The sequence below is a fragment of the Oncorhynchus gorbuscha genome, linkage group LG23, assembly GCF_021184085.1.
Source record: "Oncorhynchus gorbuscha isolate QuinsamMale2020 ecotype Even-year linkage group LG23, OgorEven_v1.0, whole genome shotgun sequence".
Classification (NCBI taxonomy): Eukaryota; Metazoa; Chordata; class Actinopteri; order Salmoniformes; family Salmonidae; genus Oncorhynchus; species Oncorhynchus gorbuscha.
Genome location: NC_060195.1, coordinates 21,222,478 through 21,238,334, shown reverse-complemented (window position 1 = coordinate 21,238,334; position 15,857 = coordinate 21,222,478). Strand labels below are relative to the sequence as shown.

Below are 15,857 nucleotides of genomic sequence, written 5' to 3'. Positions count from 1 at the left end.
ACTCCTCAGCAGGTCAGGCTTGGTCCTGTTTGTGGGTGAGTCCCAGAAAGAGGGCCAATTATCTACAAATTCTAACTTTTGGGAGGGGCAGAAAACAGTTTTCAACCAGCGATTGAGTTGTGAGACTCTGCTGTAGAGCTCATCACTCCCCCCTAACTGGGAGGGGGCCAGAGACAATTACTCGATGCCGACACATCTTTCTAGCTGATATGCACGCAGAAGCTATGTTGCGCTTGGTGATCTCTGACTGTTTCATCCTAACATCGTTGGTGCCGACGTGGATAACAATATCTCTATACTCTCTACACTCGCCAGTTTTAGCTTTAGCCAGCACCATCTTCAGATTAGCCTTAACGTCGGTAGCCCTGCCCCCCGGGTAAACAGTGTATGATCGCTGGATGATTCGCTTTAAGTCTAATACTGCGGGTAATGGAGTCGCCAATGACTAGAGTTTTCAATTTGTCAGAGCTAATGGTGGGAAGCTTCGGCGTCTCAGACCCCGTAACGGGAGGAGTAGAGACCAGAGAAGACTCGGCCTCTGACACCGACCCGCTGCTTAATGGGGAGAACCGGTTGAAAGTTTCTGTCGGCTGATTGAGCGACACCGGTTGAGCGTTCCTACAGCATTTCCTTCCAGAAACCGTGAGAAAGTTGTCCGGCTGCGGGGACTGTGCCAGGGGATTTATACTACTATCTGTACTTACTGGTGGCACAGACGCTGTTTCATCCTTTCCTACACTGAAATTACCCTTGCCTAACGATTGCGTCTGAAGCTGGGCTTGCAGTACAGCTATCCTCGCCGTAAGGCGAACACAGCGGCTGCAATTAGAAGGCATCATGTTAATGTTACTACTTAGCTTCGGCTGTTGGAGGTCCTGACGAATCGTGTCCAGATAAAGCAATAAAATAAATAAATATATGAACGGTAATTAAAAAGTGAAAACCGTAAAGTTGTCAGGTAGCAAAATAGGTTGGCAACAAAACGCACAGCAATTCGAAAACAAGCCTGCAAGTTGTGAAAATACCAGATTGTCTGCATAATCAAATTACATTCAGCTCAGACATCCTTAAATACCCCATTAGACATGCCACCAGGGGTCTCTTCACAGGCCCCAAGTCCAAAATGAATTCTTGGCAACGCAGAGTACTATACAGAGTCATCATCCAATGAAACTCCCTTCCATCTCCATTTACTCAAGCAAACAGCAGAATTACCTTTAAAAAAAGATGAAACAACTTAATGGAACCGTGGGGACTGTGAGGGGACACACAAACACACAAGACACACTCTAACACACACAATTTTTTAAACATAATTGTATTATTATTGTTTGTATATTGTTGTTTTCAATTTGTGTGACTGTCCTTGTTTATCACTGTATCAGTATTTTGTCACTTGTTATTGTTTTATGTTTTAGTGTGGACCCCAGGAAGAATAGCTGCTGACTCTGCAAAAGCTAATGGGGATCCAAATAAACAAATAAATATCGACTATAGTCGCACATTAAAACGCATGGTGTCACTTGAACGATCAGTAAACAATTCCTCACGTTCTCAGGTAGAGATGCTATAGTGAATAAAATGGTCATCTGGATTACATCGCCACACCGGAGAACAGGAAGAAAACAAGTCTGTGTCATGTCAACATGTTGAAACCATACTTCACTACCATTGGGCTACTGTTCTCTAAACCTAGAGTCCGAATCGAGTCCTAAATCCCCTGTGCTTGAGTCAGAGTCCAAGTCGGAGTCACCAATGGTCGAGTCACTAGTGGAGTTATGAGTTCCTATGGCTGAAGTCCCTGTGCTCGAGACCTGGTCCAAGTGCTCCAGTCTGAGTAACTGGGTCCACCTTATCTCAAAATAAAGATATAGTGTAGTGGCAAGAAGGATTTGGTCAATAAATTGTTTGCTATCCATTTTCCTTTTTTTTCTGTGCCACAAAATGTTTACATATAGAAAACTGGTAATATTACCAGGCCCACGTTCAGTTGCAAAACATTCTTGAAAGCTGCAGATAGACATTTCATTAATAGAGCCAATGTTATTCCATATTCAACATGTCAGAGAGGCATGTTTGTTCTACATAGAATATTTATTTCTGAACGTTCCAAAACGTTGCGCCCTGCTGAACACACCCCAGGTTGTTAGCTGTAGCTAGCTAAAGAGGTAACATGAACAAACAAGATGTAGCCTAAACAAATGGTTAATGGTGCGGTATGCAAGTACCCTAGTTTTAGAACGGCCCGGGATATGCTTTATGAATGCAAAATACGACCTGCCAATGCACAATAGAGAATAAAAAAACATAGCGGCGGTATTATGGGTAATATCTTTTGAACGGTAATGGCTAGAATCATGCTGTTTTCTCAGAGGAAAAAAGGGAGACTTGGCTAGTTCATTGGCTACAGAACCTGGCTATGAAAAGCAGTGGGGAAAGTGCGAGGGTTCATAGAGATTACAACAACAACAACTAAATCTACAGTCAAGGGCGGACTGCAATAGCATCGAATAGCCCCCGTGATATGCAACTGTTCAGGGAAGTCAGGAACCAATACACGCAGTCAGTCAGTTTCCAGCCGAAGGTGGCCATCTCTGTCGGCGCCGGAAGTCAATGTTTGTACTTCTGTCATCATGAAGTGCTTTGAGAGACTAGTCAAGGACCATATCACCTCCAACCTACCTGACACCCTAGACCCACTCCAATTTGCTTACCGCCCAAATAGGTCCACAGGATGCAATCTCAACCACACTGCACACTGCCCTAACCCATCTGGACAAGAGGAATACCTATGTGAGAATGCTGTTCATCGACTCAGCTCGGCATTTAACACCAGGTGGTGGTGGCAACAACATCTGACCCTCCAAGCTGGGTACTCCTGTTCAAAGCTAAGGCCAGCTTCTTCAGGCAGAAGTTTGCATCCTGTAGCTCCAACTCCAAAAAGTTCTGGGACACTGAAGTCCATGGAGAACAAGAGCACCTCCTCCCAGCTGCCCACTGCACTGAGGCTAGGAAACACGGTCTCCACCGATAAATCCATGATTATCGAAAACTTCAATAAGCACTTCTCAATAAAAACTATCTATCTCAAGGCCATCAGACTGTTAAACAGCCACCACTAACATTGAGTGGCTGCCAACACACTGACTCAACTCCAGCCACTTGAATAATGGGAATTGATGGGAAATTATGTAAAATATATCACTAGCCACTTTAAACAATGCTACCTAATATAATGTTTACATACCCTACACTATTCATCTCATATGTATACGTATATACTGTACTCTATATCATCTACTGCATCTTTATGTAATACATGTATCACTAGCCACTTTATCTATGCCACTTTGTTTACATACTCATCTCATATGTTTACATACCCTACACTATTCATCTCCATATGTATACGTATATACTGTACTCTATATCATCTACTGCATCTTTATGTAATATATACTTTGTTTACATACTCATCTGTATGTATATGTACTCGATACCATCTACTGTATCTTGCCTATGCCGCTCTGTACCATCACTCATTCATATATCTTTATGTACATATTCTTTATCCACTTGTGTGTATAAGACAGTAGTTTTGGAATTGTTAGTTAGATTACTTGTTGGTTATTACTGCATTGTCGGAACTAGAAGCACAAGCATTTCGCTACACTCGCATTAACATCTGCTAACCATGTGTATGTGACAAATAAAATTAGATTTGATTTGGACATAGCTATACGACATGCAATCATCCTGGGCATTGGGCTGCCATATAACAGTGTGAGAAAGAAGGGGGAAAATCATTGGTTACAAACATAAAGGTACATTCACAGAACACATTTATGGATAAACACAGGACTAGCACTGCTGGAAAACTGCAGCTCGCAGTTATCGGTTATTTTGCCCTAGGATAGAGAGAAGAGCAGGGGGGGGAGAGGTACAGGGTAGGGTAGGAGAACGGAGAGAGAGGGGCCATAGGTGGAGTGGGGGAGTGGGAGACAGATAGAGAGTAGGGTGGGGGAGAGGGGAAAGTTAGAGGATGAATGTGGAGTAAGGGAGAGGTTGAGGGTAGGATGGGGGAGAGAGGATTTTAGATGGTGGAGTGGTGGAGAGGAAAGTCGATGATGAGATGGTGGTACCTACTAAATGTATCAAATCATACTACATATCTGAAATGCATTAGAAGTGTATGCACAGTTTCTGTTAATGGAGTGTCATGGTAGTCTTGCCTGTACGTGGTGGCACATTTCCTTAATGCATCTGACCAAAGCCAGTATGTTTACATTTTACCCAGTGTCCTCTGCAGGCTTGAGACTGAAGCTCAGCTGGTTTTCAACAGGCTGCTTGCCAAGTCACTAAGCTCTCTGTATCAACTGTAACATCCTGTTTCACCGAGTTGTGGCTGAAGAAGAACATGGATAATATATAGTTAGCTGGGTTTTCAGTGCATCGGCAAGACAAAACAGCAGATTCACCAAATTATATTTTGAAAGAGGATGTAAAGTACTTTTAGAATATGTTTTTGTTTCAGTCTCCTCCATCTCCACTAACCGAAGCCAATTGTATGTATTTTTCCCCTATTAATAATGGAAAATTAGCAGCTGTACAGAAAGACTCATGTGAAGGCCAAATTACAGAGGAGGAACTTCTTGATGCAATTAAAGCCTTTAAGTCCAGGAAATCTTCAGGGCTGGATGGCGTACTACCAGTGGAGGTATTCCAAACATTTGTTGATATACTCAGAAGACCATTATTAGCATGTTTTAACCACTCCTAAACAAATGGTATATTATTAAACACTCAACAAGAAGGTTTGATTTCATTATTACTGAAACAGGATCCAAGTTGTAAATACGTATAAAGATCCAGTTCATTAAGACAATTTGGAGACCTCTTTCATTTCAGTGTTGTGATGCAAAAATTCTAGAAAAATGATTAGCGCATTGATGGCGGATATTATTCATCCTCATCAGATAGGTTTTTACATGGACGATACATTGGAGATAATATAAGACAAGAACTGGAAACAATAGAACACTATGAAGTATCTGGGAAACCAGGCCTGGTATTCATAGCTGACTTTGAAAAGGTATTTGATAAAGTACGACTGGAGTTTATATATAAATGCCTGGAATATTTCAATTTTGGCAAATCTCTTATAAAACGTGTTAATGTTATGTATAGTAAATGTATAGTAAAGTGTAAAATAGTAAATAAAGGCCACTTCTCAGAAAGTTTTCAACTGCCATGAGGAGTAATACAAGGCTGTTCACTTTCATCTATTTATTATTAATATCAGATCCAACAATAATGTTAAGGGGTGAGAAATCCAGTGCTTAAAAACAAAGGTGTCATTGTACGATGATGATTCATGTTTTCTTTTACATCGACAATATGGATACCTCCACAGCCTCATAGAGGATCTAGATACTGTTTCTTAGCTATCTGACGGGGGACGTGGACATACTCAGGGGGACGTGGACATACACGGGATGTGGACATACTCGGGGACGTGGACATACTCGGGGACGTGGACATACTCTGAGACGTGGACATACTCGGAGATGTGGACATACTCGGGGGACGTGGACATACTCGGGGACGTGGACATACTCTGAGACGTGGACATACTCGGGGACGTGGACATACTCGGGGACGTGGACATACTCTGAGACGTGGACATACTCGGAGATGTGGACATACTCGGGGGACGTGGACATACTCGGGGACGTGGACATCGGGGACGTGGACAGGGGACGTGGACATACTGAGACGTGGACATACTCGGGGACGTGGACGTGGACATACTCGGGACGTGGGACGGGACGTGGACATACTCGGGGACGTGGACACACTCGGGGACGTGGACACACTCGGGGACGTGGACATACTCGGGGGACGTGGACATACTCGGGGACGTGGACATACTCGGGGACGTGGACATACTCGGGGACGTGGACATACTCTGAGATGTGGACATAGGGGGACGTGGACATACTCGGGGGGATGTGGACATACTCAGGGGGACGTGGACATACTCAGGGGACGTGGGGGACGTGGACACTACTGGACACACTCGGGGACGTGGACACACTCGGGGACGTGGACATACTCAGGGGGACGTGGACATACTCGGGGGACGTGGACATACTCAGGGGGACGTGGACATACTCGGGATGTGGACATACTCGGGGATGTGGACATACTCGGGATCGGGGACGTGGACATACTCGGGGGACGTGGACATACTCGGGGGACGTGGACATACTCGGGGGGACGTGGACACACTCGGGGACGTGGACACACTGTGGACATACTCAGGGGGGGGACATACTCGGGGGATGTGGACATACTCAGGGGGACGTGGACATACTCGGGGGATGTGGACATACTCAGGGACGTGGACATACATTTACATTTACATTTAAGTCACTTAGCAGACGCTCTTATCCAGAGCGACTTACAAATTGGTGCATTCACCTTATGACATCCAGTGGAACAGTCACTTTACAATAGTGCATCTAAATCTTAAAGGGGGGGGTGAGAAGGATTACTTATCCTATCCTAGGTATTCCTTAAAGAGGTGGGGTTTCAGGTGTCTCCGGAAGGTGGTGATTGACTCCGCTGTCCTGGCGTCGTGAGGGAGTTTGTTCCACCATTGGGGAGCCAGAGCAGCGAACAGTTTTGACTGGGCTGAGCGGGAACTGTACTTCCTCAGTGGTAGGGAGGCGAGCAGGTCAGAGGTGGATGAACGCAGTGCCCTTGTTTGGGTGTAGGGCCTGATCAGAGCCTGGAGGTACTGAGGTGCCGTTCCCCTCACAGCTCCGTAGGCAAGCACCATGGTCTTGTAGCGGATGCGAGCTTCAACTGGAAGCCAGTGGAGAGAGCGGAGGACCGGGGTGACATACTCGGTGACGTGGACATACTCGGGGACGTGGACATACCCTGTATACATATCCGAAAGAAAGACATTATCTCACTCCAGTAAATGTTAATAGAAAGTTTGCAAAAATAGATAAGATCTTGGAAAAGAAAATGCCTGTATATTTGTGGGGAAAACATCACTCTGATGAACTTTTTAGTCATATCCCAGTTGACCTATTTGCTTATGGTATTGCCTACACCTAGCAACCTATTTAAATTATATGAGCAACAAATATTACATTTTATTTGGAATGGCAAGTCAGACAAAATTAAAAGGGCCTATTTATAGAATTAATATGAATTTGGAAGGCAGAAATTATTAAATATTAAAGCATTAGACCTCTCATTAAAGGCATCAGTCATACAAAAGTTATACTTAAATCTGAACTGGTTCTCTAACAAATTAGTAAGAATGTCTGACCCCATGTTCAAGAATGGCCTTTTTCCCTTTATTCAGATTACAACCTCTCACTTTCGGTTATTTGAAAACGAAATCTCCAAAATATAGTTATTTTTAAAACAAACCATAGAAAGTTGGTTACAAATTCAGTTTAATCCACCAGAAAAGACAGAACAAATAATACAACAAATATTGTGGTTAAACTCAAGTGGAAGGGAAAGTGAGGAACATGTCTTTCGGCCCTGCATTAAAGACCAAAATTGGTTAAAGAAAATGGTGGTATATCTTTTTATTTAACAGTTTACTTTAAGGACAATTTATTTTTCACAGCTGTGCCATATAGATTGCAAAAGAGATTTCCGATGTACCGATTCCATGGCACATGGTTTATGAACTGATACACAAAACTAAAATGATTATTCAAAATTCTCGCAACCAATAGAATGTTATGTATATAGGGGATACAACCTTCCCAGCTCTGCAGATTTTGCTGTGAAGAGAGTCATTGGATCATTTATTTTGGTAGTGTCCATTTGTGGCTTGTTTTTGGTCACAGGTCCAGGAATGGCTGAAGAATTGCAACATTTACCTGGAGCTAACGCTGCACATAGCAATACTGGGTGATTTGATCGATGAATAATATAATACTTTTAGCAAAAACGTTTATTACATTTACATTTACATTTAAGTCATTTAGCAGACGCTCTTATCCAGAGCGACTTACAAATTTAGATGCAGAATAACTGATCCTGATGGAACGTATGGAAGTTACACAACTTATTCTTGAGAAATTTCTGAGTACAAGTGATCTTGATCTCGTGATTGTAAACATATTCAGATTCTTTGTCTGTATGATTTGGCACACACACTTAAACAAAAAAACAAAGGCCTCAATGGCAGGTTCTGAGTACATTGATAGATTGGTGTCCTAACACCAAATCATTACAGAAGGATAAAGATCAATTACTCTGTGTGTCATCCCCAGTCACCAGTGTAAAAGCATGTGTCGTCAGCGTAGGGTACGCTGGGGCTTGAAGCAGTCCCATCCTGGCTTGGGGCTCAGGGTGTGTTCGGGAAGCAGGTACTCCTTCCTTCAGTCTGTCAGGTAAAGGCAGAGCCTTCACCCTGTCGTCCAGGGGCCAGGGCTGCAGGTGATCCCGGATGAAGGCCCTGCAGAGGCAGCGCAGGGGGGGGGGGGGGTGGTCTCCTGCTCCACCACACGCCGATGGAGGTCCCGCAATGTCTGCGCATTGGGGTCTTGGTCTGGCATAGGCAGGTCCAGGGGCAGGGCCAGATTTGGGGAGGACACCCGGGCCAAGTCCAGGAGGACCTCAGCCTGCTCCAGGAGCTCAGCCGCCTGCTCTGCATCAGAACAGTCCAGCAGGGCCGTCTGGAGCCTCTGGAATACCAGCCTGTACCCTGTCCAGCAGGAGGCTCCGTGGCGAGAGCAGTGGAAGGAGGCACCACTCTGCAGCAGCAGCACTGCCAGGGGAAAGAGCCGATCAAAGTGCTCCAGGCTGGTCACTGTCAGGGAGGGTTCCCCATCCTCCTCCCCGTCGGGGGTAAGGCAGCAGCTGGGGTCAGCCCCGTGGGCAAGAAGCAGCCGCGTGGCCCTCAGACAGAAGCGGCCGATCTCAGCTGCATCCTCCACAGAGCCCTCCAGAGCCTCCTTCACCAGAAAGACCAGCGAGGATACAGCCGTCTCTCCATCCAGTGTGGCAGCATGAACATCTGCACCTCTCAGAAGTAGCAGCCGGATGTTTTCTGTGTTATGCACAGTGAGTCCATCACTGCTAGCTAGGGCATGTAGCAAGGGTGATTTTCCATTTTTATCTCGCATTCACGTCAGCACCCATGTCCAGCAGTGTGCACATACAAGGCAGTCTCTCTGCCTCTTCACTAGCGAGATCCAAGGGGCTACTTTCATGGATCCGATCTCGCTTGTTAATGTCAGCTCCATGTCCAGCCAGCAACCTCACCATAATCGGCCTGTTCCTCAGTACAGCAATGTGCAGTGGGTTGTAATAAGAGACAGGGTCCTCAAAGTTGAGATCTGCTCCATATCGTAGAAGGACTTCTGCTGCACAGACTAGTCCCCGTTCAGCATCCTTAAACAGAGCATAGCTGATCCCCTCCTCAAACACCGCTGACTGGGACTCCTTCTCCAGTAGCTCCACTAAAGACCCGCATAGACTGTCCTCATCCTCCGGGCTACGGCTCCTCTCTCCAGTGCTTGTCCCTTCCTCCAGACCAACAACACACAGCACGGCGTCCACCAGGGGCTGATACTCATATATAATCCTGCGAAAGCCATGGAGGAAAGGCATGCTCTTGGCTGATGTGCCACTCTCTGCTGCTTGCGCTAGAACACTTCAACACTTTAGTTTACAATCTGTAGAAACTATGAGAATAGAAAGGTTCAGAACTTTTGTAAAGAATCACAGCACACTTTAAAAATATATGACAAATATAAATCCAATAAGGATGGTGTTACAAGATAAATGTGTCACGTTCTGTCCATCGTTCGTATGTGTTTTCCTTGTTTTAGTGTTGGTCAGGACGTGAGCTGGGTGGGTATTCTATGTTGTGTGTCTGGTTTGTCTATTTCTATGTTTGGCCTGATATGGTTCTCAATCAGAGGCAGGTGTTAGTCATTGTCTCTGATTGGGAACCATATTTAGGTAGCCTGTTTTGTGTTGGGTTTTGTGGGTGATTGTTCCTGTCTCTGTGTTTGCACCAGATAGGACTGGTTAGGTTTTCACTTTTCTTGTTCATGTATAGTTGTCTTTATTAAAAACATGAATAACCACCACGCTGCATTTTGGTCCGCCTCTCTTTCACCAGAAGAAAACCCTTACAGAATCACCCACCAACCAAGGACCAAGCGGCATGGTAAACAGAGGCAGCAGCAACAGCAGCAGTAGGAGAAGCGACAGGTGCAGCAGGAGCAACAGCAGCAGCAGCAAAGGCAGCAGCAGGAGAAGCAACAAAGGAAGCAGCAGCAGTGGGAGAGGCTGCACTATTTGGATAAATGGACTTGGGAGGTGATCCTTGACGGAAAAGGACCCTGGGCAGAGCCAGGGGAATATTGCCGCCCCAAAGCCGAGCTGGAGGCAGCGAAAGCAGAGAGGCGGCATTATGAGGAGCTAGCACGGAAGAGCGGCTGGAAGCCCGAGAGGCACCCCCAAAAATGTCTTGGGGTGGCACAGGGAGAGTGTGGCAGAGTCAGGAGTCAGACCTGAGCCAACTCCCCCTGTTTACCGTAAGGAGCCATGTATGGAATTGGAGCTGTCGGCGAAGCAGAGTGCTGAGTCTGAGAGTGTGGAGGATGTATTGGACAGAGTAGAAAGAAAGCTGTTGGTTTGGCATGGTATGCAAGGCATACCAGTGCCAGCACCATGCATCAGGCCTACAGTGCATCCCGCCTGTCCAGCGCTGCTGGAGCCTTCCTCCTCTCCAGCGCAGCCAGAGTGTCCGGTGCTGTCAGAGCTACCGCCCCTCATGCCAGAGGCGCCAGAGCCCCTCATTCCAGAGGCACCAGTGCTCCTCAGTCCAGCGCTGCCAGAGCATTTTTCTCCAGTCTGCCCAACGCCGTCTGAGCAACCCGTCTGCCCAGCGCCGCCAGTGCCGCCAGTCTGCCCAGCGCCGCCAGTGCCGCCAGTCTGCCCAGCGCCGCCAGTCTGCCCAGCACCGCCAGTCTGCCAGGATCCGCCAGTCGGCCAGGATCCGCCAGTCGGCCAGGATCTGCCAGTCAGCCAGGATCTGCCAGTCAGCCAGGATCAGTTAGATCCGCCATTCAGCCAGGATCCGCCAGTCTGCCAGGATTCACCAGTCAGCCAGGATCAGTTAGATCCGCCATTCAGCCAGGAACCGCCAGTCTGCCAGGATCCGCCAGTCAGCCAGGATCTGCCAGAACTACCAGTCGGCCAGGATCTGCCAGGATCTGCCAGTCGGCCAGGATCTGCCAGTCGGCCAGGATCTGCCAGTCAGCCAGGATCAGTTAGATCCGCCATTCAGCCAGGATCCGCCAGTCTGCCAGGATCCACCAGTCAGCCAGGATCTACCAGAAGTGCCAGTCAGCCAGGATCTGCCAGATCTGCCAGTCTGCCAGGATCCGCCAGTCTGTCAGTCAGCCAGGATCCGCCAGTCTGCCAGGATCAGTTAGATCCGCCATTCAGCCAGGATCCGCCAGTCTGCCAGGTTCCGCCAGGATCTGCCAGGATCTGCCAGTCGGCCAGGATCTGCCAGTCAGCCAGGATCCGCCAGTCTGCCAGGATCAGTTAGATCCGCCATTCAGCCAGGATCCGCCAGTCTGCCAGGATCCGCCAGTCTGCCAGGATCTGCCAGAACAACCAGTCGGCCAGGATCCGCCAGAACTGCCAGTCGGCCAGGATCTGCCAGTCGGCCAGGATCTGCCAGTCGGCCAGGATCAGTTAGATCCGCCATTCAGCCAGGATCCGCCAGTCTGCCAGGATCCACCAGTCAGCCAGGATCCGCCAGAGGTGCCAGTCAGCCAGGATCCGCCAGTCAGCCAGGATCCGCCAGTCAGCCAGGATCTACCAGTCAGCCAGGATCTGCCGGAACCACCAGCCAGCCAGGATCTGGTAGATCCATCAACCTGCCTGAGCTTCCTCTCACTCCCGAGCTTCCTCTCACTCCCGAGCTTCCTCTCACTCCCGAGCTTCCCCTCGGTCCCGAGCTACCTCAGTCCAGTGGGGCCGTTGTTAGGTTTCCTAGGCCAAGGTTAGCGGCGAGGGTCGCCACTCAAGGGACACTAAGGAGGGGGACTAAGACAATTATGGAGTGGGGTCCACGTCCAGCGTCAGAGCCGCCACCGCGGACAGATGCCCACCCAGACCCTCCCCTATATGTTTAAGTTGTGCGTTCGGAGTCCGCACCTTGGGGGGGGGGGGGGTTCTGTCACGTTCTCACCAGCTGGCAAGTGTCTTCACTGACATTTTCAACCACTAGACCACCATAGTCCCTGTGCTCAAGAATTCCAAGGTAACCTGCCTAAATGCCTACCATCCCGTAGCACTCATATGTGTAGCCAGGAAATGATTTGAAAGGCTGGTCAGGGTTCACATCAACACTATCATCCCAGAAACCCTGGACCACTCCTATTTACATACCACCACAACAGATCCACAGATTATCCCACATACCCAAATCTACACAGAGTACACCCACCACCCCCTCACCTGGCAGTAGGCTGATGGGCTTAATACAACAGAGTACACCCACCACCACCCTCACCTGGCAGTAGACTGATGGGCTTAATACAACAGAGTACACCCACCACCACCCTCACCTGGCAGAAGACTGATGGGCTTAATACAACAGAGTACACCCACCACCACCCTCACCTGGCAGAAGACTGATGGGCTTAATACAACAGAGTACACCCACCACCACCCTCACCTGGCAGAAGACTGATGGGCTTAATACAACAGAGTACACCCACCACCACCCTCACCTGGCAGAAGACTGATGGGCTTAATACAACAGAGTACACCCACCACCACCCTCACCTGGCAGAAGACTGATGGGCTTAATACAACAGAGTACACCCACCACCACCCTCACCTGGCAGAAGACTGATGGGCTTAATACAACAGAGTACACCCACCACCCCCCACCTGGCAGTAGACTGATGGGCTTAATACAACAGAGTACACCCACCACCCCCTCACCTGGCAGTAGACTGATGGGCTTAATACAACAGAGTACACCCACCACCACCCTCACCTGGCAGTAGACTGATGGGCTTAATACAACAGAGTACACCCACCACCACCCTCACCTGGCAGAAGACTGATGGGCTTAATACAACAGAGTACACCCACCACCACCCTCACCTGGCAGTAGACTGATGGGCTTAATACAACAGAGTACACCCACCACCACCCTCACCTGGCAGAAGACTGATGGGCTTAATACAACAGAGTACACCCACCACCCCCTCACCTGGCAGTAGGCTGATGGGCTTAATGCAACAGAGTACACCCACCACCCCCTCACCTGGCAGTAGGCTGATGGGCTTAATACAACAGAGTACACCCACCACCCCCTCACCTGGCAGTAGGCTGATGGGCTTAATGCAACAGCTCAATGTCCTGGTCAAACTGATGGCCTGCAGTCAGAACAACATTAAGATGAAGACAGAGCAGTCTGAGAGGGAGTTGAACAACTATGAAGGATTCTGATAGTTTGTGGTGCCAGTGAGAATGCATACACAGATATACTGTACACACTCAGACATTGATACATATGTATATACAGTGGTTCTTCCTTTAAAAGTTGCGGCATACTGCAGCATAGCTTGCGGGCTGCCGTGGAATTCTATGGCACGTTATTTAAGTGTCAGCCATTGTTGCTAGAATGACGCAATTTACCACAATCTGCCACCATTTACCACAAACGGTCACGGCATAAGCTCAAAACTTTTAAAAGAAGAACCACTGTATGTAAAGAAACACACTTAAACAGAAGACAGCCCAGAAAGACGGTAACTGGAACAGCAAGGATTGGCAGCCCAATCTGCATTTCCCAAGATGAAGAAACCCACAACCAAGCTACTATTGACCAGGGGTGCCTGAGAGGGGGTAGGATAAGCACCCCAGATGAACGGACCAAAGGACACCGACTCTTGGCAAAAGAATAATGACTATGACTACAGAATGAGGTTGCAGCATGATCTGCAAGAACCTGCGTGGCCTCAAAATGCGTGCATGTGGTGCATTCGACAGAGTGCACAGGAACCACTTCTGTTGAGACGCAGGAGGAGTCATGGCTCAAACTCACCCCACAGTGCCAAAACCTCCAAATACCGAAAGCAGCTGAAAGTGGCTGAAAACTTAAAACTCCATGCAGACCACCAGAACAGTGGCGGGTTAAGTGGCCTCTAGCCAAAAGGGAGAAATAGTGGCTCCAGATTCATGAAAAGCTAACCAAGTCCTTGAAGCAACAGCCAAAAGGTGAAGCAGATAAACGTCTCCAGACAATGACAACAATCATTGTTACCCTGGCTGCAGAGAGGTTTGACACGGAGGAGAAAACCAAAGTGAAGGCCCCATACATCATGAACAACAGAGCGGCAAAGATAAGTCAGATAAGAAATCCTGACGAACCATCAAACAGGCAACGCGTCAGTACAGCACTAAGTTTGAATCCTACTACAACAGCTCTGATTTGTCCTATCGGGCCGGACCTACCTGGTCGGCCTACCTACCTGACCTACCTATCTGGCCAGCCAGCCGGACCTACCTATCTGGCTGGCCAGCCTGACCTAATTGACCTGCCTGGCTGCCCAAACCGGACCTATCTGGCCAGCCATACCGACCCCACCTATCTGGTCGGATAGATCTGGCAGGCTGGCAGGCCAGCTGGATATACTATCTGGCAGGCCGGCCGGACCTATTTGGCTTGACCTACCTGGCCAGACTGCCAGCCAAACTGCCGGCCATACAGGTAGGGCCGGCTGGCCAGATAGGTAAGTCAAATAGGACCTATACGGCCTGCCGGCTGGACCTTACCTGTCTGACCTACCTATCTGGCCTACTTATCTGGCCTAGCTATCTGGCAGGCTGTTCCTACTTTCCTGGCTGGCCGGGCTGACTTAACCATCTGTCCGGCCGGCAGGATAAAACTTCAAAGAAGCAGCACATTCTCTTACTTTTCAACTGTGGCTTCACTGCTTAATTTCAGCACCTCTGGCCATTGCTAATAACAATGCCACACAGCCAGTCCTATGGACAAAAAATTAGTTTGCATTGGTCATCTAATATGAACGGGAGAGCATGGTATCCCAAACACTTTTAATGACAGTCAACTCGGCCGGACTCCTCTCACTGTCCCATAGCAATCCAATCTACTTCTTCTGATTGGTTTCTACCTGACACCCTGCCGCTCAAATGCCTTTCCTTTCTAGGTCTATAACCTTCAGTGGCGTATCTCCAAGAGGATGATCAATGTCCAGTTTGTTTGCCTTTTGTGTGGCGTGCATACTACAATGAAAATGCAATACACATTTTGTTAACATTTGTTCTAGTTAATGACACTGTGGCACAGAGCATTGCGGCTGTGCGGGGGTTGCTGCGCCTAGACTCTGGGGTCTTCAGGTAGCCTACATGTGGTGACACGTGCAACACAGCACCAAAACAAAAGTGCTTTTTGCGTCTCATGTTTGACAAATACTTTAAGCTGCAGTCAGCGGCTTAGCCCAGCACAAAACCAATCAGAGTTCTTGCCTTGGCTTCCCCGGAATTAAATCAAAGCAGATGGGGATGGCAGTAGAATAGCCTACATTTGGAGGTGTTAGTTATTAGGCCTAATGGCAGTGCTCAGCTCAGTGAAACGCATGGCGACTGGTGATGGTGAAGTAATGCCCAGTCCATTGGCCATTGAGGTAACCCACCTGCCTCTTATAAGAGCAGATATTCAGAGAGTGGTGTTTGCGTCGAGGACCACTGCAGAATAATACATCTGCAAGAACAGAATGCAGCATGGGATCCTGAGAGGAGAATATCAA

General features: G+C 48.1%; 1 protein-coding gene and 1 pseudogene across 1 annotated transcript; both read right to left on the bottom strand.

Annotated features, from left to right (window-relative positions):
• Positions 1-5,470: 5,470 nt before the first annotated feature.
• On the bottom strand, positions 5,471-6,415 carry LOC124010641 (pollen-specific leucine-rich repeat extensin-like protein 1). The gene is made up of 2 exons (XM_046323312.1): positions 6,175-6,415; positions 5,471-6,066 (listed from the first exon to the last, which is right to left on the bottom strand). The coding sequence occupies exons 1-2, from the start codon at positions 6,413-6,415 to the stop codon at positions 5,471-5,473; spliced, it is 837 nt and encodes a 278-aa protein (XP_046179268.1).
• A 1,692-nt stretch (positions 6,416-8,107) lies between these two features.
• On the bottom strand, positions 8,108-9,700 carry LOC124011453 (annotated as a pseudogene).
• Positions 9,701-15,857: the final 6,157 nt, after the last annotated feature.